Genomic DNA, 23,705 nt, shown 5'->3' on the forward strand with positions numbered 1-23,705 from the left:
CGTTTTTCCTGTGCATAGTCATATCAGAGAAGAACCATTTCTACTTTGCATAAGAGTGGAGGGGGCACTACTTCCAAATTCACAGGAGGAGAACCAACATAAACGTGTCACAACTCAAGTGCTCAATATCAGTCAACAACATTTTGGGGAAATGTACATCTGACGTGTATACTTCACATGTCTGTCTTTGTCTTTTCCTACACACTTTTGGAATATAGCACCATCTAGACTTCAAAGAAGACAAAAAAGGAGACACAAGGTAGCAGCATGTCCAGTCTTTTCAACGGGGGGATGCGTATTATGTCGCTATGGTATTGGTAATAAGGGATTGCCGCCCACTTAAATGTGCACATTTCGCTTTGCCGCCATAAACCAGAGAATTGGAAGAAGGGTGTTCTAATGAATGTCAGATGAATCCAGTCCAGCCGCTACTTGTTGGGACATTTCCCTAAAAGAAAAAGCAAAGCCGCTGGTGGCACGACAGGAGAAATCAGGGGGTCGCCAACGTGATTAGGATTCTTCTTCTGGGGACCACGAATGTCTGTACAAGATGTTATGGCAATCGATATGGCAAAAACACTGTTGAGATATTTTAGTCTCATAAAAAGGAGGGGGTTCATTATCTATAGAGCCACACTGCTTGAAAATAAAAAACGAAATATATCCAATAATAATTAGCAATGATGGATTCCCCTATTTAATTTAGTTTAATCAAATATAATTGTTTGCCCAGGACATGGTAATTATAGTGATTGCATCTTGTCTGGATCTACTCGGATCAAGACAAAGTTCCAGAACCACTGGTGGGCATGGACAAAGTGAATTTGGGACAGTGATTAAGGCTGTCCAGACGAGCTTCATGAAACCCAAGCACAGAGACATGACTGTCTGAGATGAAACCCAAGAGCACAGACACAACTGTTTGACCGTGTGCAGCCAAAGTCCAGACTCACTGGTCAGTGTCTGAAGCACTTACGAGTCAAAGATAGCAGATTCACAGACACGGCTCTGCTATATTATACTTTGCCAAAATAACGTGTGCATTCGTTTATCCAATCAAACGAGAGCATTGTTCAAAGCGAAGCGTTCTGTTCTACATGTATTAGCGAAGAGCTTTGTTAAAACGCATGAAAGAAAAATATTTCTATTGAGTGCCAGACTGCCAGTGAGGAGGACAATGTAAGAGATGATTATGATGAGACATGATTCAAGTGTGTATAATAGGCTAAAGCTAAAGTTAGCTAGCACACTCAAGCTGCATTTACATGATGCGCGGTAAAACAGCTCTGCAGTGACGTTGCTGTTGTGTTTCTTTGGAAACAGTGTTGCAGACCGACTAGCCTTAGCCTCGCGCTGCACTCAAAGGTCAAATTACTAAATTATCTTTGACCTTGTTTACCGCTAACCTTTCAAACTGCAACCAATCAGATGACAGCTATGAAACAGCAGAAGCTAGCAACGGAGGTAAGCATAAAGACACATCTTAGCTGGCTGTTTTCACTGCAAGGCTACGCCAACATCGCATTGAACAAAGAGCAAATTGCATATCATGTGAATACAGCATGACAGTAAGTTCTCTGAGTTCATGAACAATCACCTTTGTGCACATGCGCTCATACGCTAAGAGTGACTTTTTACGAACGCATGCAATAATGCCCAGAGCTCATCTGTATCTGTTTTTTCATTTTCAGATCTTAGTAGTTTTATATTTCGCCGATGACATGTCAAACTGTTAACGTGATGTGGTTGATAGATTGATACTGTTGAATATGTTCAGCAATTTAAATCCCTACTGTGGCCCCAGCATTTCAGATATCATGACAACATTTCTGAAAGTAAAGCAGAAGCTCCATTACAGTGAACCCTGGGTGTTCTCCGTCCCGTCTAATATCTGCCAACCTCTTCAACGCTGCCAGCACGGGACACCCCCCTCTGACCTCCCCCACTGAAACTCATTATTACTTAGCTTTGCAGAGCTGCACTATGTATAAAGCAGTGGCCAGCCGTGACTTTTATACCTAGGCCCTCTGACCCCCCTTCCCTCGAGAAAAAAAATAGATATTACGTCACAGCGTAGACTTCAGCGGAATATCAAAACAACGACCCGGGTTGCAAAACGCATCAATGACAGCATCCCTCTATGAAGGTAGATATGGTGCACAATGCGAGAGCGTGTAGAACCTGATGTGAGCACTTGCAGAAAAAAAATCTGAGCTTGTGTGCATACATTTACATTTGTATAAAATATCCACGTAACTGTGAACCTAATTTTAAGTCACAGACGGAAAAAAAAAATGTTGTAGCTTGTAGAAAAAAAATGTACTTAGTGATGAAATGTTCACTTTTTCCATTACAACTGCAACTTGGTTATTACAACCTCTCAAATCAGTCATTACAACTTGACGAATCTGCTCTGTGGCAGTATAAATCGACGAATCTGCGGTCTTGACTTTTGCTACACTTCTTGCGATAAATGTGTCGCAAAAGTAATTTTCACCTGTAGATGTGGGGGGAGGGAGGGGGGTTGGAGCGAAGGGGCGGAGCTATCAGAACAACAAGGCTTGGGTCAGTCCAGCTGGGTCAGTCACACAGTCACAGCCAGTCAGGTCGACCCGGATGACTGTGGGGCTAACGGTACGTCCACACAGCAACTTTTCAAAAATCTTGAACATCTTGGAGCTGGGCGTGTCTGACAGCTTGGGGATTTTTTGCGAGCAATGCGACCAACAACCAATCACATGAATCTCCCGCCCCCGACATGCAAAGCAAAAAACCCCGGGGATTTTATGCGAGCAATATATATATAAACTCCCCAAACAGGCGAAAACCTACCAGTTTCACCCACTGTCTCTGCCACCTCCCTCCATGCCTGGTTCCTCCGGTTTGTATCCCGTTAATAGTTCTGGTCGTAAAGAACTGGGTGATTTGCTACCGTAATTTCTCGTTTGCAATATGAGGAAATGAACTGGTCTGGTTCTCCCTGCTTACACGCGGTTTGATTGGCTAGCGCTTCTACTGTCAGATTTGCATAAACGTGTTTGATTGGCTGACGCTTCCAGCTCAGCTTCAAAAGTTGAACATTGCTCAACTTTGGAATCCTGGACATCCTGGTAAATCTTCGCTTCGCTCCCCCACAATGCAGTTTGGCGAAAAGCGAGGCAAAGTGACGTCATCCCCATTCAAAGTCAATGGGCAGAGAAGCGTTAGAAGCGGTGGAAGTTTCTTCTGAAGCTGCTGTGTGGACGTACCGTGACGGCCCCTACACACGGCGGCGTGCGTTGTCGCTTGCCGGCGGAGGGGGCTGAAACTCGACCAACAACCAATCACATGCATCTCCCGCCCCGGACACACAAGCACACGGTTTTATTGGCTAGAGCTTGTACTGGCATATGATTCGATTGGCTGACGCCTCCATCGAGGCGTCAAAAGTAGAACATTGCTCTACTTTTGCAGCGAGCACCGCGAGAGAAGCTACGCTTTGCTCCCACAATGCAGTTCGGCGAATCATGACATCACCCCATTCAAAGTGAATGGGCAGAAGCGTTGAAGCGGCAACGCACGCCGCCGTGTGTAGGGGCCGTGACTGTGTGACTGACCCAAGCCTCGTTGTTCTGATAGCTCCGCCCCTTCGCTCCAACCCCCCTCTCTCCCCCCACATCTACAGGTGAAAATTACTTTTGCGACACATTTATCGCAAGAAGTTCATTTTTTTTCTACAAGCTACAAAACTTTTTTTTTTCGTCTGTGACTTCAAATTAGGTTCACAGTTACGTGGATATTTTATACAAGTGTACATTTGATTCACAGTTACGTGGATATTTTATACAAGTGTAAATGTATGCACACAAGCTCAGATTTTTTTTCTGAAAGTGCTCACATCAGGTTTTACACGCTCTCGCATTTTGCACCATATCTACCTTCATACCTGACGGCTCGCCACTGGTATAAAGCATCACTGAACACATTATGAAGAGGAGACAACACACGAGGTTTCTGAAATGTAACCAAAATGACCAAATAAATGTGTTGCATCATCAACTCTGACCTGGTCGAATGTACTTATTGTAACTAAGTCGCTTTGGATAAAAGCGTCAGCTAAATGCAATGTAATGTAATGTAATGACCAAGAACCACTACCCCCAGGATAAAGGGAAATCATTTGCAGATGTATAATAACACATTAACCCAGCACGGAGTTGCATAATATAGAAATATCTTAAATATTTAATAGATCATACAACCCAGCTGACAGCAAGTTCAGCAACAGCAGTGCACTGACCGGTACTTGTAGAACATCAGGTAAAACCCAGCAAATGGCCAACTGCTGCTTCAGCGCTTATTGAATGTTTAGTGTGGGTCCAGAGGCTCTTTAAGACAAACACCTGACCGCACCCCGCCCTTTAACAGTGTTCCGCCTCATAAAAAACACTGGCCTGTTGGTTTACAATCCACAAGGACCGGATTGAAAACAGACGCCTTGTTGGCAGTGCACACGCCATTTGTCTCAAAGTGATTCCACAGAAAAGAATAACTAATTTAATGACAGAGTTAAGTTGTCAGGACAGCTCCTCTGCTGGAAGTCGATTGAATTTCCAAGCAAGGACATGTAATAAAGCTCTGCGAAGGTTCGCATATCTCTCCTTATGTTTTATGTTCAAACTTAGATCAAGTTAGCAGGCTATGGCTTCCGGTGACGTCATGGGAGAAGCAGCAGCTTATAAATGGAGCTCTGCCAGACTATACACAAAAATAGAGACAACTAGTAATATAAGACGTTTTAAAAAATAAGAAAGAGCACTCCTGTATGATGAGCTCGTCAACCAGAAACAAAGCCCCCAACAAACAAGATATCTCAAAGGGAGACCGGCCAGCCCAGCTAGCGCTAGCTTGACAACAGATAGCAACATGTGCGAGTCGGACCGCGAAGTTACGTTGCTGGAGGAGCTGGGGAAACTCCGCAAGGAAAATCAAGAGGGGCATAATCAAACAAAAATGTCTCTGGATCGACTGGAACAGACGGTGCTAGATATAACAGTTCAAATGGGCAAACATGAAGGGAGGATTGGAAAGTTGGAGGACAGAGTCGGCGTGGCCGAGGACGTAGCTGTGCGGCATCAGAGGGCGCTCCGATACCTGATCCACCGTGATATTGCCCTCTCAGCCACCTGCGACGACTTGCAGAATAGACTGAGAAGAAATAATGTGAGAGGACCAGAACCAGGCATGGAGGGAGGTGGCAGAGACAGTGGGTGAAACTGGTAGGTTTTCGCCTGTTTGGGGAGTTTATATATATATTGCTCGCATAAAATCCCCGGGGTTTTTTGCTTTGTATGTCGGGGGCGGGAGATTCATGTGATTGGTTGTTGGTCGCGTTGCTCGCAAAAAATCCCAATGCTTTCAGACACGCCCAGCTCCAAGCTTTTCAAGATTTTTGAAAAGCTGCTGTGTGGACGTACCGTAATGGAAGCGCAGCATTAAAGTGAGCCGGGCCTAATAAGGCCTAACCAAACCGAGCGAGGCCGAGCGAGGCCTGCAGGAAACGCGCCATATGTGCTTTTTCCCACAGAGAGGGCTGGTCACACCCACTCTCTGCCCCAGCACCAGTGGGGATCCGTCACAGCTATAGTTCGTTTGCTGTGGCTGATTGGACAGGTGGAAGTTCAGTTTTATGTTTTAAGTGTTTTTTGTATGTTTCTCCTGACATATGTTGCATTCTACAGTTTGTTTTTGTTTATGCGATTTAGGCAACGTTTTTGCATGTGTCTTCAAGCAGGCAGGGCTATTTACTCTAATGCTAAACAGAGATTATGGCTTACTTAAATAGTGTTAGCTATAATGTAAGGGGAATTAACAACCCGATTAAAAGGAAAAAGATTCTGGGACAATTAAAGAAAATGGAATGCTCGGTAGCTCTGATTCAAGAAACTCACTTATCTGAAATAGAACATTTCAAATGAAAGAGAGAATGGGTGGATCAAATCTATCGTGCGGGAAGAGTAAAAAACGAGGAGTAGCTATTTTAATGAACAAACAGTTCACTATAACAATGAGAAAGTCCTCCAGGATATTGAGGGTCGTTATGTAATGGTAATTGGAACAATAGCTGGCCTAAAAATAACTATCTTAAATGTGTATGCACCAAATGAAGACTGCGATTTATTTATTTTAAAGATTGCAGCCCTAGTGGCAGATAATGGAGAGGGAATAATACTCATAGGGGGGGACTTCAATTGCACATTGAACAACAACATGGATAGATTACCCGTAACAATAAAACCCCTGCCTAAAATGTCCAGACATGTCTTAAACCTGATGAAGGAGCTGGGATTAGTTGATATCTGGCGACACCTACACCCAAGTGACAAAGACTTTACGTTCATGTCCCATGTACATGGAAGTTATTCAAGAATAGATTACTTTTCGGTGTCGAAAAAGGATACATACCAGATAAAAGATAGTGTAATTGAACCAATAATAATCTCAGACCACAGTCCTGTCTCTATGAAAATGAATCTGGGGTTAGATAAATGGTTTAAGAACTGGAGACTTAACGTCTCACTATTGGCAGATAACCGGATAAAACAGGAAATACGTTCTGCAATATCTGAATACTTTGTCTTGAATGATAATGGTGAGGTCTCCCCCTCGGTGCTATGGGACGCTGGTAAGGCCACGATTAGGGGCAACATTATTTCTATAGGATCTAAATTAAAGAAACAAAGACTGGCGAAACAACAAGAATTGGAAACAGAAATTAAAAGATTAGAGAGGGAACATAAGACATCTAGAAAAGAGGAAGTACTCAAAAAGTTGAAGGAAGTTAGAATGAAGCTAGATGCAGAATTAACAAAGCAGAGGGAGCCCTCAGGTTCATAAATAGAAAATATTACGAAATGGAAAATAAGGCGAGCAGATTATTGGCCTTTCAACTTAGAAAAGCCCAGTCCAGCCGCATTATCCGCATTATTAAACATCCTGAAACTAACTAGGCAGAAACAGACCCTAGGAAAATATCAGATGCTTTTGAAAAATATTATGCGCAACTGTATGAAAGCGAAGATCAGGAATTTAAGGAAGAAAGAATTAGTGAATTTTTAAAGCCCCTCAATATGAATAAACTGGCAACTGACGAAGCATCTAAGTTGCCTATCAGAGAGGAGGAAATTAAGGAAACTATTACTAAACTAAAAAACAACAAATCACCGGGAGTAGATGGGTTTGCAGGTGAATATTATAGAGCCTTCATAAATGATCTTTCCCCTATATTATGTAGAGTATATAATTATGTATTAAATACAAGAGACCCCCCCAAAGTCGTGGTCAGATGCTATCATCACAGTCCTGCATAAAGAGGGAAAGGACCCCATACAGTGCACTAGTTATCGCCCCATAAGCCTTGTATGCGTTGATTACAAAATATTAACTTCAATCTTAGCAACCAGAGTACAACATATTTTAAAGAAGTTGATCAAACCGGACCAGACAGGATTCATTTCAGGTCGTCAAGGGACAAATAATGTGAGGGGAGCTTTGAACCTTCAGTCAATAGCGGCAAAAGATAAACAACCTTCAATGCTTCTCAGCCTAGATGCTGAGAAAGCCTTTGATAGAGTGGACTGGCTGTTTCTTAAACAAACATTATTGGAAATGGGTTTTGGAGAAACATTTACTACATGGATTAGTTTGCTTTATAAGGATCCTAAATCAATAAGAGTAAATGGGCATTGTTCGGATTTTTTTAAAGTAGAGAGGGGGGTGAGGCAGGGCGACTCAATGTCACCTCTTCTTTTCGCACTCAGTATTGAACCCTTAGCCGAGGCTATACGCCAAAATAAACAGATTCAAGGAATAGCGGACGAGGGAGGGTCAATACATAAAATATCTTTACTTGCAGATGACATTTTACTCTTTAGAAAACACCCCCTATCTTCTATTCCAGCTCGTATGCAGTGCGTGTCTAAGTATGGGGGAATTCCAGCCTCCATCTTCAACATGTTAAATAGACTTATATCTAAGTTTATTTGGCAGAATAAGAGACCCAGAGTAAGACTTAAAACTCTTTTTCTACCAAAAGAGAAGGGAGGATTAAGCCTGCCAAATTTGAAATATTATGATTGGGCTGCTCAGTTAACGGCGATAGTGGCCTGGATTAGAAAGGACGAGGAAACAGGATGGGCACAGATTGAGCAGAGTGCAACTAAGGGTTTGTCCTTATCAATTTGGCCTTTTATTGATATCAAATCTGTCAAGAAAGTTAAGATTGAGAACGAATGGATAGGGCATACCTTGAAGTTGTGGACGGCAGTTACATTTTTTTTCAGGAGCCCAGAATCAATATCAAGAGCCATGCCAATTATAGGCAATATGGAGTTTCTTCCATCTGTAAGGGATGGAGGTTTTAAAAGATGGGCTGATAAAGGTCTTATCACAATTAACCACATGTTTGATGGAACAGATGTCAAATCCTTCTCCCAACTTCAAGAACAATATGGGCTCCCGTCAGATGATTTATATCCAGTAGGTACTTCCAGATAAGACACTATATTACAAGCCACAAGGAAAGAGAAGCAATCCAAAAAAATCCAAACATTATAGAAGAATATTTGATTAGTATTGCAGAAAAATGCTTCCCAAACAAGAAACATGTCTCTCACTTATATAAAAGGCTTATGGCAGACGACTCCCAAAGCACCTGGAATGTTAGAGATGAATGGGAATTGGAACTAAACATTATAATCGAAGATGCAGTCTGGGAAAGCTTATGTGTGGGCAGCCATAAAGGAATTGATAGTCAGTTATGGAAAGAGTTTGATTGGAAGCTGAAAATCAGATGTTTTAACACTCCTTTTTTAATTTCTAAATATGTACAAGGACCATCGGTCGCATTATGTTGGAGGAAACGCGGAACAATCGGGGATCATACACATATCTTTTGGGATTGCCCAGTAATTGAAGGATTTTGGAAATCTGTTAAAGAGGAGATTAGGAACATCGTGGAAATGACTGTTCCTCTGGAGCCCATGTTGTTCTTGCTCGGAGCTATACCTACAGACACTTACCATTCAGACCAGAGGTACATATTACGGATACTGTTATTAATTGGCAAAAAGATTATAACTGTGAACTGGAAAAATGCAAAATCTCCGACAATCATTCAGTGGAAGCACAGACTTAAACCAGTCGACACGATGGAAAGAATGACGGCGAGCCTGCAGATACAAATGGACTCTTTTACCCAAAGATGGAACTGTATTAAAACATATCTGGATGTATCGCTGGTTGAAGAGGGTTGTTGGAACTGAACTGAACTTAAGACGAATACTAGGGGGAAAGTCCCTGTGTAACTGATCCTGCTGTGCCAAAGATGTCTGTCCCTATGTAAAATGCTTTCATTCATATTTATTTGATTTTACTTTATTTATTTTTATATCCCAGTTTGTATTTATTATATTATTGATTATTGATTATTGGGGCGGTGGTGGCGAAGTAGATAGGGACTTGGCTTGGTAACTGGAAGGTCACCAGTTCAAGTCCCGGCAAGACCAAGTGCTACCGAGGTGTCCCCGAGCAAGGCACCGTTCCCTACACTGCTCCCCGGGCGCTGTTCAAAATGGCAGCACACTGCTCCTAACACTAGGATGGGTCAAATGCAGAGAAACAATTTCCCCGCGGGGATTAATAAAGTAATAAAGTATATCAATCAATTATTTCAATTTATACTGGATTTGCTTTATTTCAATATTAACTATACTTTGCTTTGTCATCATCTGCCATTTGAATGAAAACGTCCTATGTCAGGATATGTCTTGTCTTGTTTTGTTAAAAGGAAAATAAACAGTTAAAAAAAAAAAAAAAAAAAAAGTTAGCAGGCTATGGCAGAGCCTGAAGATAGCGTTCCAACTTACCTTGAAAACAAACATCTCCCCTCGGAGCATGGCCACAGAGTCAAAGTTCCCTTCGCAGATATTGGGCCCGTAGTGATCCGGCCTCTCAGTGGTCCTGGGGTGGTCAGGATGACGGGGGGGAGTTTGTGGGGGGCGGGGCTCCGGGCGACGAGGCGTCACGGTGGGCAGGGCCACGGTGGGGCTGCTGTTCCGCTGACCTGCAGGGACAAACAGATGGGGGTAAATACAACAATTATAAATCAACACTTACAATTAAATTAGGAATGGTGTAAACTTAATTTGTTGTTCATTTGTGGTGACTAAGCTAACCACCGCCGAGTGTTAACAAGGTTATCATCCAACCCTCAGTAAACACAATGTTTCCCAGAAGAATGAAGTTGACCTATTACAGAAGGCTGCTGCTTGCTTGGACGTGCCTGTGGATACTGAGCGCTCTGTGATCACCATGCCTGTAGAAAAAGGTGGTGGCCTTAATGTGACCGTGGATTTGGACGACTCTACTGATGATGAGTCTGCGCCGAGGAAAGCTATCCCACTTCAGAGACCGTATGTTACAACATGTGTTGGTAATTACTAAGACAATGTATAAGATGGCTTGAGTCGCATAACATATATTTACATGCTTTTATTTACAGAAAAATTGTGAAAAATGTAAATGACACACACGTCCAGTCCAAAATTAGAAAGGTATCTTAAAATTATTAAACACAATAAATCAAAGAAGTCATCATATGCTACTATTTTTAACAATTAAAGCCCTAACAATTATTTTTTAATGTATAAGAAATGATTGTCACCCGTGCCCATGCAGTACATGGTATGGTCCAAGTATTGAATAATTGAGTTTTTCCCCTATTGATAATAATATTTAAAGTGATTATTTTACAGATGTCCAGCAAGAATTCAACTGTCATTGCAGTGCGTGACCGTGTTTTTGAATGTGTTGTCCTGAGTGTGCCTTTCACCATGTGCCTTGTGCAAATAGTGAAGACGTCATATGTTGGGAATGGATTTTGTGTCGAAATAAAAAGAAAAATGTGTCTGAGAGAGCGGTGGTTGTGTTGCTGAAATACATTTATGTAAAAATATGTATTACATTTTATAGATGGCGCAAATGATCATATCATGATTGCAAAACCGCAAGGATTCTATGCTCTGGTCTTCCGAAAACCCTCCTACCATAGATCTGCTGGATGCCTCGCAGGTCGTCATCTGGCAGTTGGAAATTCTCCGTCTCCATCCACTGGTAAAAGGGAGCCATGATGGCCAGTGGGTTGTTGGAGTGCTCTAAACCAAGGGCGTGGCCCAGCTCATGGACTGCAACCAGGAAGAGGTCGTTACCTGATGAGGCAAAGACATGAGGTAAGGGGAAATAAAAATAGGCACATTTCATTTTGACACTTAAAATCTATTAAAGATATTAAAAATAATACTTGAGTACATGTTCTTGGTTACATTCCACCCCAGCTGAAGGCCACAGTCAGCAGATATTCCCAATACATCCATGCAGTCAATGGAGAACAATGGCTGTCCATTGTTCTCTCCCAGTTATGATGTCAAAGAACATCTCAGTGGATCTGGCATATCACACACGCACAGGAATGCAAATGATTGCTGCTATGAAGCAACATACATTTCTAACCAATCAAGGCATGTCATTGTCCACCGCCACACAGCTGTGACACACTGACCCCTGCATCAACTTCCTCTCTGCATGAAGGTCTTCTGACAGACTTTCTTTTTTGAGAAAAGTAAAACCACAGTTAAAAAGTCACCAAAAAGAAGTTGATTTCTAAAGTGAATCCAAACCTATGTAGGTGCTTCCCCTCCCCCCCCCCCTGTGTGAATACCATTGTGTTTCCTGTGCAACTTTACATTTGCCATTTTGTCTCGTGTGATGCTGATTGGTCGGATTTGTGCTAGTTACGTCATGCCGTTAGGGGGGGGGGGGGGAATGGGACCCGTGGAAGTCACTGCTGTGTGTCATGCAAGGGAATGGGAGATGTCCTTGAGCTTCCCCTCGAACACACACACACACACACACACACACACACACACACACACACACACACAAAGGAACACACACAGGAGGAGACACACAGTTCATCTCCCCTACGATCTATAATTTCAGAGTCACATGAATGTCCTCATGGTGGACTGCAGCTCACAGCAGAGGGCAACACAGAGTGCTAGAGATAGCCGAGTGGATAAAGAGGCCTTTGTGTGGTAACTGTGACAACTGTTCAAAACTTCAAAGTCTTGGCAAAGTTAGAAGTTCAGCCAATGAGACTACTGCTATTTCTGACTACCTTGTACACTAAAACAGACATTTTGTCATCCTTATTTCCACTCTGAAGCGTTGTTCACTTGTTCCTGTGAAGGACATTAAAGCAGACCCCTGACAACCAAAGGGCCCTCCTTTGTGCCAGGGACTTTCTCACATTGGTCTCATCTGACCGCACAGAAAGACACAAGCTCCTGGGCTATTATCGCTACGGGCCTGCAGTGGTGTTTCCGTGCACGGTGGCTTTGAGCGTGTGTGTCAGCAAGTCACAGCGAGCAGCTGATTAATCACACCGTGAATCATAAGGTCCTCAAAGCATTGTTCTTCACTAACCCGCGACACTGAGGTCAAGGATAGGGAAACCCCGTAACTGCAAAGAGTGGACTGAATGGGTTTCAGGCTTTTACTGTCAATCTGTCGTATACATTTTTTATGTGGAACTATTGATCTCTAAGCTAAAGTGTGTGTCTGTTTGACCCCACCCAAAAGGAGGTCAGAGGTCAAAGCTGATTCTGTTTCAAGGACACTTGAGCAGAGCTGACGAATAAGGCTTTAACATGGCTCTGCAACTCTCACTATATATTAAAGAAGACAATATATGAGCACTCGCTTTCACCCTCTGTCTGAAACCAGACAACTCTGTCTGCTCTGATTGGTTAGCTGGCCGGCTCAGTTGTGATTGGTTAACCGTTTAAGGATGTCACGTACAATGTGTTGGAGAGCTAGCCAATAGAAGAGTGAGTGTTACATAGTGATGTCACCATGTTACAGAATTAAACAAAGGAGTCCAATGGAGTCGTTTGAGGCGGTGGGGGAGGTGGGAGAGAAACGTTGGAGGGCAAATGGGGAGTTTGGCCTTTACAGATCATTCACGTGGAAAACCCTGAAAAGCATAATAGGGCCTCTTTAAGAAAATCGATACCAAACAAGGATTTTTGATGAAGTCTGCAGAATATCGTTTGTCGACTGCTGCTTTTCGGCAGTAACACGGTACTTTATTCAGATATTTTCACATATGTCGCCTTCATTTGCCAGATATTGCACGATTTGGATATTTCACATTTCCATTTTGTGATTTCTCTAGGTAGAAACGTACTATATACTGCCTTAAATAATTAACTGAATGAATTGTCGCTGTGTCAGCTCTCAATGTTGACTGTATTGTGCAATATCTCTCCAACAGCCAATTGCTGGATCAATCTGCATGAGTTATGCTGGAAGGAAATCTGAACATTCAAATGTAACGAAGAGTAAGGGCTGTTTCAGCAACAGGAAGTAAACATGCTGAAGTTGAAAGAAGATTGCATCTGCAAAAAGTTTGACTAATTAGACATGTGTCCAACTGAAGTCAGACACGATTGTAATTCGGTTGTACTCTGCTGTTGAGCTGTGTAAGTAGCGTGGTGCAACAAAGGGACCAGTCCTTCCAAGTGGAACACACACCCACTTACTGTGGCATTCCACTGTCCACACACACACACACACACACACACACACACACACACACACACACACACACACACACACACACACACACACACACACACACACGTTTAGCAGTCTGCTGTGTCTGTGGATAACAGGGGAGGAAAGCCTATTGTCACTCAAACCCCTCTCTGGTGAGCAGGGTTGATGAGTGCACAGCAAGGAAAACAGACTCTTCTAGAATGTTCTTCAAAATGAATACATTTTCTTAATCCTCACTTTTGCAAAGAGTTGTAATTGGGTCATTTTAAGTTAAATGTTAATCCATAGGTCAAGGCAATGATTTCAACAGCAATATTCCCCGTAAGCACAAAAACACCATTTATAATGTCTTAGTTGAGCCAACTCTGGTGATGTGTTTGGAACAGCTGTTTATTGTACAATCAGGGGCAGCTCGCGACTGTAATGAAAAAGGGTGCACTGGATTTCTAACACGACACAAAATGAGAGCATTGCAAATGTTTTATCTCTATTTTCTTATTATTATAAGCCAAAATTGTAATTGAAAATAAAATGTGATAAATCCACCAGCACTAAAACCCTTCAACATAACTGTTGGACTCCGAACAGCCCATCAGCTGAAATGATTAAGGGCCTAATAACCTGTATCCTCATTTCTACCAAAGAAAGAAGGTCCCAAAGAAAGAAGGCAAGGACTCCTCGCTCAACAAAAGCCTTCATAACACAGCAAGCCTATGTGAGCAGCTGCACACACAAAAAACACGTCCAACACACCAACTAACATTTTGCGGCAAAACATCCACCCGACTGAAGCATCAGACGGTGCTTCCTAAAAGCCTCTCCAAGACGTTTGTTGTAGAATAAGATGTTGTTCCTTGTTTATCTACATTTGGCCAAACAATAGAAATGATACCGTCAGTGAGCGTTTACCTTGTACGTTGTGGTTTCCTATGGTCCATGGTTCATCGGAGTCAAAGTGTGTGTCCCCGCCCATTCCAGGTCCAGGGAAGTAGGCGTGAGCTAGGAAGCCTCCCTCCCCATCAAAAGGAGAGCTGTCTCCATGGAAACCCGAAGCGAAAAAGATCATAATGTCGGGCTCCTTGCGGCGTCCATATTTGATCTCCTGGTAGGGGATTTCGTCGAAGGTCAATGGGGTCACCTGCTGCCAGACTTTAAACGCCCGACGGATGGCTTCGTATGAGTTATACTCTCCAATCTTGGGAGTGTAGTTCTGGATACTGTGGTAAAAAGAGAGGAAGAGGGAAACTTTTTTTTTTAAAGTTGAACAGTTACCGGTTTGATTTTCTTTACAAACAGAAGGTTCTGGTGTTACCTGTAAGTGAGGTGGCTCTTGTTCCATCTATGCCCCGTGAGGGCATAGCGTTTCCGCCGCACGTTGGTTTTGATCGGGCCTCCAAACTTGTCAGGCACACCACAGCGGGGCCTCCTCATGGCACTGAAGGAGCAAGCAACACACGCGTGGCAGGGAATCAATGTGTTATCGTGCATTTATCATCGCAGCACGAACAGTGACATTTAGACTAAATCAAGCAAGGCACCAATCACAACTCGTATCACCCGCTAAGCTACTTCTAACCGGTAAAGACATCGGGTCAACTTTGTCTCCCATTTCAATAAACACACACCCTTTCCTAACATCTACCCATTCCCCGTCCACAGCCCTACATCCCCCCATTCCTTCTCCCATTCATCCCGTCCTCCCCACATCTCGGCAACACTTAATTCTTCCTTACAGCCCTTCATCTTCATTCCTTCCATCCTTCTGCTATTAATAATGTCTTGCCTACATCCCTTCCTCTCTTCCATCCATTCACCCTTCACCTCCTTCATGACTTCATTTCTCATTCTTTAGTCCACTCTTTCACACCATCCCTTCATTCCCTACTGCTGTCTATTTCATCTGGTATAATCATACTTTTTGTCTCAACCCAGGGATCGTCTGGGGGCTTGTACCCCCCCCACCCTGAGTCTCCCTCTGCCTGGACTTCAGTTTGTCCTCCAGACCAGCCCTATAGACTAAATCACTTGTCCTTCTTCACCTCTTTCTACTTACATGACATGTCTCTAAGTCTTTAACACGCTGTTGAGACGTGGTCGTTGCTTTAAGGGACTGGTCCATATCATCTTGAGAGTTGGTGTGAGTCTTAACATACAACAAACATTCCAGTTGATCCAGGCTAACCTGACTGTGTGTTGGTCCATCTGTCCAGTGACCTGCAGGCTGTAGAAGCGCTGCATGTCGCTGATGGCATTGGACAGGATCTGAGCCGATCGCATGGTGGACATCTGTCTGCTGGCCTGGGGCAGGTAACCGTACATCTTCAGCCATGACTGGAGACAGGAAGAAAAACACATAAGGAACCTTTTAGAAATATCATTTTGGTTGGCTGCAATGGAAGTGGCCATCATCAACAATTAAATTGCCAAAAGCTTACGCTACACAGACATGACACTATCTCAAAAGTACACTTTCGTCATTATGAAAGTCATTAGTTTTTCGAGCATTTGGGCGATCTATGTCAGGATTTTGAATGTTTTTTTTATGGAAGCCATTTCTGCCAAAGGGATGGAGAAAATAATGACACATTTAACTTAAAACAATGACTGAATGATGAGTAGGTAAGAAATTGTGTTAAAATAATTACCTTGAATCTCAAAATAATGACTTTCATATCTCGGAAAAATTAGAAGCTTTCATACGTCATCATTTAAAAAAAAGTTTTTCTGTAATTTGACATACTACGTTATTATTTGTACAACGTTTCTAACCATAATGTCTTACATTAACCTTTTGTTTCATCACAGGGCAAAGAGTTTTTTTTATCGTTTTCTTATCTGTATTTTTTTACTGGCAGAAATACCCTTCCATAGCCAGGCGCAGATACCACAGCTTTTGTAACATGATGGTATGACAGAGATTTGACTTGGTACTCAGAAGGCAGGCAGGACATTAGTTTCAGAGCTGACTGTGAGCCCTACCTCATCTGGTCTCTGGGAGCATGTAAGTGGGGGGTGGGTGTTGATGACAGACTTGATGGAGAAAACGTGATATTTGAGCCAATCACAGATGACGCAAAGTCTATCCCACCTGTTAAGACGAAACCTAATATCACACGCACGCACACACGGGCAACCACTTGCACACTGGGTAGTCTGGGATACTAGATACGCCCACGCATGGACACCCTATCCATGGTGGTGCAGGGAATGTAAAAGGGAGTGTCTGAGTGCACACATAAAGCAGTGTGGGTATCTGTGTGTGCATTCGTCAAATATACGCCCATCTACACAATGAAAGATACTGCTTTAATATCTGTGTTTACTTATCCACTCCTTAAGAGACACCAACAATCTTTCAGTCTTTCTCCCTCGTACACATATACTCGGCGCACATCTTATACAAACTGTAAATAATAAGAGCTCTCGTCATGTAGAAGTGCCACCCACTAAATGTCTTAGTGTAGGAGGTACCCCCCTAGACGATACGTTGTGTTTGCTGTACGTGTGTCCTGAACAAACAAAATGTCCCTACAGTCCAACCAATCCCTGGAAGTGTCATCCAATGTCTACACAACTACAATATGACTGTTATAAAGGCAACGCTGTGGAACTGTGCTCTTCTTTAAAAACACACATTGATAAGAGGAGTTTAATGATCATCGCAGAGCTACTGACGTTAAAAACACCAGCTTTGAATCACTAACTGAGCCGGTTGTTTCTGTAAAAGATGCAGTCAGTTTGCCTTAACATGCGGCTTCAAATGTCTCGGCATCCACACAACTGCAGTACACACAAGTAACTAACAGATATACTGGCCAACAGGAGCTCAAGGGAGGTAAACACATAGTGTTTGAGTCCTCAGGCTTTGGAGCTTTTCATATTTCGGTTATATCTCCAAACAATAAGGGCATGCTTCGATGTGCTGAGCGATATCTCCTCTTCAGGTTGATCATCATCATCATCATCATTATTATTATTTGTAGATATGGTTTTACCTTCTAGTATGCCATTATTAAACAACGCACAATCATAAACTAAACACTTATTGAATATATATACTACTCGATATTTACGTAAATACTTCACTTTTGTCACTTTAGCTCCTGTTAGTTAATTTAGTAACTGTACTACATACATGTTTTTCTGTCCCTTTTCTATATTCTTTTGTCCTATACTGTAGTTATTATTGTAAATCTATTGTTTCACTACACTTTAATCTTTTACATATCTCTTATTATTGAACATTGAGACACACTCATGTACAATATTGTCAAGCATTTAAGTGTTCATTTTAATTGTTTCTTATTTCCTTTGCAGAAAGAAATGAGAAAAACTCTTAATGTTATGCAGTGTTCCCCCCCCCCCCCCCATGAATACCAAGTCAAAGTCAAATCAAGTCTTTTATCAATGTTAGTCAAGCAAGTCTCAAGTCAAAAGAAATGCGACTCGAGTCAAGTCATGTGACTCGAGTCCCCACCTCTGCTCAAGGGCACACTAGTAGTGGTGTTCCTGGCGGGATTTGAACTCGCAACCTTCCGATCATCAGCCCACCTCACTATCCATTAGACCACCAAAATTAAACAAAAAATTAAATATTATTATAATTTTTATTTTTTTATCAGATCCATTTGTGGCGGACCATATTTAATTGTAGCAGCCCGCCACAAATAAATCAATGTATGGAAAACACTGTTATGTATGTTTGCATTATTCCCTCTCTGTTTCTCATATTCAATGTTTCTCTTTCTTGCAGATGCAGCTCTGTGAATGAGTGTGTAGGAGAGGGTAAACTGGACGTGACCCTGACCCACCTCTGCCTTTAGATAAGGAAGCTCACACACACACACACACACACACACACACACACACACACACACACACACACACACACACACACACACACACACACACACACACACACACACACACACACACACACACACACACACACCTGAAACACTATCTTAATACTCTCTCACGAACAGGCACACAAGCTAGGGGAAAACAGGTAGCAGGGTTCACAAAAAACCTCTATTCATCGCATGAAACGTAATCATACATGTAGTTACCGCTACAGAATAGCTAAGACAACACAAACATCACAACAGTGTACCAGGCTAACATGAACTCAACACAAACAACTGGTTGATAAGCCCCGCCCCTTCAGTTTCTGTTGTTATGCCCATGAAGTTTTCCATTCTTTCCCGGCATAAAATGCACGTAACAATGATAGCTGTGGCAGATGAACCATTCTGAACTTTAATGAATGTTTGACCACAGGTCATTCATTTCAGACAGAGGCAAACAGAGTTATTTCAATGTTAGTTGTGATAGTTTTGGTCTGACAGACATGGCCAAAAACAGGCTTCTTCTCTCATTTCTACCGTCACCTCACCAGCACTTGAATTGAAAAATAAAATGTTTTAACTTGAAGCTCTTGGAGCGACAGCAACAAAAGGGGTCAGAAAAAGGTTGCTGGTTGCGGTGGACGTACGTGCTCACTCAGTGAAAACAACTAAAGTACGCTGTCACTCAGAAATAGGCAGTATTTGGACACAGGCCCTGGAATGGCAACGTGGTGGACTCTGTACCTGGTTTATATTTGCAATGCTAGGAGTGGACACTCACTGTAAAAGGGAGGGTTGCAGTCAATGGTCAAATAATGTAATCACAGCAGCTGTAATCGAATAACAAAATGTTTACAATTCCACTAGGATAGATTTAACAAACATGTCCCCAAAAGACAGAAAATCTTTATAGAGCTGATTAGTAATAAGCATTATTGATTGGATGTTCATGTCAGCTAATGCACTTCATATTTCATACTGCCTAAAGTTAAAAACAAAGCACTCGCTGAAATGCACCCGCTAACGGTCATCCAACCAAAGCAGTTTCAAATTGTTATAGAGAGCTGCAGTCAGGACGTATCTTTGAAGGCCAACGCAGAAGTTAGCATTGCAACGGCTCCATTGACAAAAAGCGATGTGTCTTTCCATTGGACTGTGAACAATGACAGAATGTAAGTGTTACGACCCCTCCACTCCACTAGGGGTCTGTGTGTGTGTGTGTTCTCTGCTCACTGGCTCTTACTTTGTGTTTCAGGTGATCCAAGTCATCAGCCTGTCTATTGTGAATAAGTGAAATCTGGTTGTTTGGGAGAAATAGACGAGTGTGGTGAGTAGGCTTTTTTTGTTTGGATAATGTTAGCAGCCGTTATAACGCCTAAAACAAAGAGTTGTGTGTTGTGTCGCAAAGCTGCTTGTCCTGTGTAAAATCTCCAGCAAACACACGTTTATGATACATACACATTAGGTTGTTTAAGTATCACAGGAAAATCTCCACATATTAATCCGACTATGATTATTGAGGGTAAATGCATACAGCAGACGACGTGTTAAGCTAACAGCTATAAACAAACTGTCACATGACTTCACGTCACCATCGCTAAGCTAAAGGCGGCTAGGCTAAAGGCGGCTAAGCTAAAGGCGGCTAAGCTAAAGGCGGCTAAGCTAACGGCGGCTAGGCTAAAGGCGGCTAAGCTAAAGGCGGCTAAGCTAAAGGCGGCTAAACTTCGGCGGGATGACGTTTAGTCGTCTCGTTTAACTTGTTAGCAACTGCCGTTTTTATGACAGATAGAAGCTTCAGACATTCGCTAGCGGTGTACTTACTGAGATATTTTGTGTTGTACGTGTTTTACAACTCAAAGGGAAAATCTCTAGCTTGTGTTAGAGTTTTAGAACTCAATACTGCGCCACTCTAGTCCCCAATTCCCATAAAGGTAATCAAAAGAAGAAGCCAAGCTAGTGTCCTGTGTAATCTCCTACACGTGTCTTTGTCCAGCTGCTTCCTTCCCTGCTCCTCTGTGATCAGCGTCTCCACATGGTACTCATTGCTGCAGTGATTGCACTTGATACAAAAGGGAAATGCCTTTATGTTCGCTGAATCTGATCTGGTATCTACTACACACCCTTTCTCTGTTCCCTGTGTTTACAACAGGTTGGGGTCTGGACAAGGGAAGAGCTATAGTGCTGTTTGGAAGACGTATGGAGGTATTTGAACCCCCCCTCCTCAAACCCATTCGTCTTCAACAGTCAAGTCTCAGTACGGCCACTCACCTTCCCTCATAAGCTGGGCGGAATACAAAGCCAGTTTTAGACAACAGGAGGAATAGGAGTGTGTGTGTGTGTGTGTGTGTGTGTGTGTGTGTGTGTGTGCACGCTTGGCCTCGTATATTAAATGGTCTTTCAAAGAGTCCTTGAGCTTACCTGCCAAAACCAGACCCAGCAATATACAAGGAGTTATAAAACCTGCCAGGAGTGTGTGTGTGTGTGTGTGTGTGTGTGTGTGTGTGTGTGTGTGTGTGTGTGTGTGTGTGTGTGTGTGTGTGTGTGTGTGTGTGTGTGTGTGTGTGTGTGTGTGTGTGTGTGTGTGTGTGTGTGTGTGTGTGTGTGTGTGTGTGTGTGTGTGTGTGTGTGTGTGTGTGTGTGTGTGTGTGTGTGTGTGTGTGTGTGTCCACCCCAATGTCAGCCAAGATACTAACAGAGCTTTTATTTTAAGGCTTGGCACGCTGCCATCTCCTACCCCTCAAAGTCCTACCAACGGGACGGATATGCAAATGGACTTTTGAGAGCGAGGCAAAGATAGCAGGAGGAAGGGAATTTCACTTGTTACATTTGAAGATTTCACACGGCACACATGGAGTTAGAGGAACACGGATTCAAGGCTCGAGACTGCAAGCTAATTACTCTAGCATTCGTGTACAAATACTCTCTTGATGTTTATCGTTTTGTATTATTAAGTTATCATTTAAATGTTGTAAAAAGTACAATATTTGCTACAGAATTGTACTAGTATAAAAGTATTATGTATACTTAAAGGGGCTCTGTTGTGCTTTTTGGGGTTTTCCCTTTGCTGTTTTGTGTTATATTGTTTTATGTGAACGCCAATGGTCTGCAAAGTCTAAATCCCAAAGTTCCCAGAGAGCGCTCCTCTCATGGACACCACACTCCCACGTTAGCAGCACCAGCGGTAGAACAGTTGCTCTGAATCCCCGATGACTCGGCCCTTTTGAAAAACATGATTTGGCAAAAAGCAGAAATGCCCAATGCATAACACGATGACATGCTCAGAGACTCCCGTTCCCATCTCATATCACCCCCTGCCCCATCCCATCCCTTAAGCAAAGTCAGAGTTGTGGAAGTGGTGATAGCCAATCACAGGGGGGGAAAGGGGCTGGAATGTGGAGGGACAGCACGTTGCAGATTACATGAATACAAGTTGTCGTGTTAAGTCACTGATTACCACTTCCCTCTGTTACTCTGCTTTCACATGTCGTGGTTGAACACCTTTTGCATACTCTTTCTACAGCTTTCCCTTATCACGTTTCGTTATGGGCTTATCCGCTCTCTTTCTCCGATTGGCAAGTTTTCTCTCACAGTTCTTTCTCTTCAGACAAGAGGGTCCATTGTATTTCCTAAGATGCCCTGGAGTCCCAGACCCAGCATGCCTGTGCACTGTCTGTGTGTGTGCGCGTGTGTGTGTGTGTGTGTGTGTGTGTGTGTGTGTGTGTGTGTGTGTGTGTGTGTGTGTGTGTGTGTGTGTGTGTGTGTGTGTGTGTGTGTGTGTGTGTGTGTGTGTGTGTGTGTGTGTGTGTGTGTGTGTGTGTGTGTGTGTGTGTGTGTGTGTGTGTGTGTGTGTGTGTGTGTGTGTGTGTGTGTGTGTGTGTCAGTTAGAGAACAGCTGTCACATTCAGCCATCACATGCTGCACAGCTGAGCCTGATCGTCAACTTTCTATATCCATCTTGGTCTCTCTTTCCGGCTTTGATAAATAAATGTGCCGCGGCATTTCCCCTTTTTTAGTCGAGATCTCTAAAGCGCTCGCCACACACAACATCTCTCCCTTTTCCGTCATTCTTCTTCCTTCCCACTTCATCCTTTTTGTCCAGACAGAGTGGGAGTAAAGGTCTCGGGCCAACTCCTCAACACATGCATTAAACCACAACTGACTGCGAGGATCAGATTTAATTTGAGATGTCAGTTTGTGAAGAAACGGTAGAGTAGGTGTAATGTAGACTCAACACCATCCGACACAGTGTGGGTGTGTGTCACAGAGGCTGCTGTGAACCAAACTAAACAACACTTTTTATATGTTATATGTTGATCTAAGTCCGTCCTTTACCCGTTCTTTATTTTAGAAAGTACACGATACGGCAAATCACATTGAAATCATCGTAAATTGTCAGAATAAAAGCAACAGGCGCTTATTACATTTCTCCACTGAGGCAACACAACAACATGTTGCTGTGTCTAACAGCACAATCCAAGGATAAGCCTTTGCGGACCATTTACATGCAAAAGAAACAACAATATAAGTCACTACAGTAAAGGGGAACCCCCAAAAAGCATAATAGGGCCCCTTGAAGGCAATCAACTGTAGGGCTGCTCAATTAATCGTATTTGAATCGCAATTACGATGTTGGCTTGCAACGATTATGAAAACAACATCATTGAAATAAAACGATTATTGATCAACTTTTTTTTTTTTCAGTTGAATTATACTTAAAGTTCAGGGTAATCAACTGTTAAAAACATACTGTTCACATTTTTTTTAGTAAATGGATAATCGTTTTTAATAATCGTGATCAATTATTGACCCAAATAATGGAGATTATGATTTGTGCCATAATCGAGCAGCCCTACTCAACAGTGTTCTGTACCTGAGGTATTGCTGTTCTCTCCATTTGACCCATGTTGTGCAATATGTTTGTTATTATAAACATAGCCATCCAGTAAAGAACTGACAGGTGGAAACAATATCGGTTGATGCCGTTCAGTTCAAGAATATCCTATTTGGTAGGTTGGCAAGTCTTTCTAATCCATCAGCCTTCGTTTACTTTAGTTGGAACAGCAGCCATTAATAAAGTTGACGTGCACTCCGTTCAGGATGCACTTTACCTTCGGAGCATGGAGCATTCCAGATGTGTCAACATGTGTTGTTACTATTTCAGTTGGCACACACAAACACACACATTTAGCAACAAGCGATTAG

At 42.7% G+C, this 23,705-nt stretch overlaps 1 protein-coding gene across 1 annotated transcript in view; it reads right to left on the reverse strand.

The window, feature by feature from the left end:
• Positions 1-23,705, reverse strand: part of mmp15b (matrix metallopeptidase 15b) — a 39,011-nt gene that overhangs the window by 13,270 nt on the left and 2,036 nt on the right. Inside the window, exons 2-6 of the mRNA XM_034104868.2 lie at positions 15,839-15,987; positions 14,969-15,091; positions 14,566-14,873; positions 11,085-11,246; positions 9,906-10,102 (exon numbers count right to left, since the gene is read on the reverse strand). Coding sequence (XP_033960759.1) covers positions 9,906-10,102; positions 11,085-11,246; positions 14,566-14,873; positions 14,969-15,091; positions 15,839-15,987 — 939 coding nt within the window. The remainder of the gene's footprint in view (positions 1-9,905; positions 10,103-11,084; positions 11,247-14,565; positions 14,874-14,968; positions 15,092-15,838; positions 15,988-23,705) is intronic.

This window comes from Pseudochaenichthys georgianus, chromosome 3 (assembly GCF_902827115.2).
Source record: "Pseudochaenichthys georgianus chromosome 3, fPseGeo1.2, whole genome shotgun sequence".
NCBI classification, from domain to species: Eukaryota; Metazoa; Chordata; class Actinopteri; order Perciformes; family Channichthyidae; genus Pseudochaenichthys; species Pseudochaenichthys georgianus.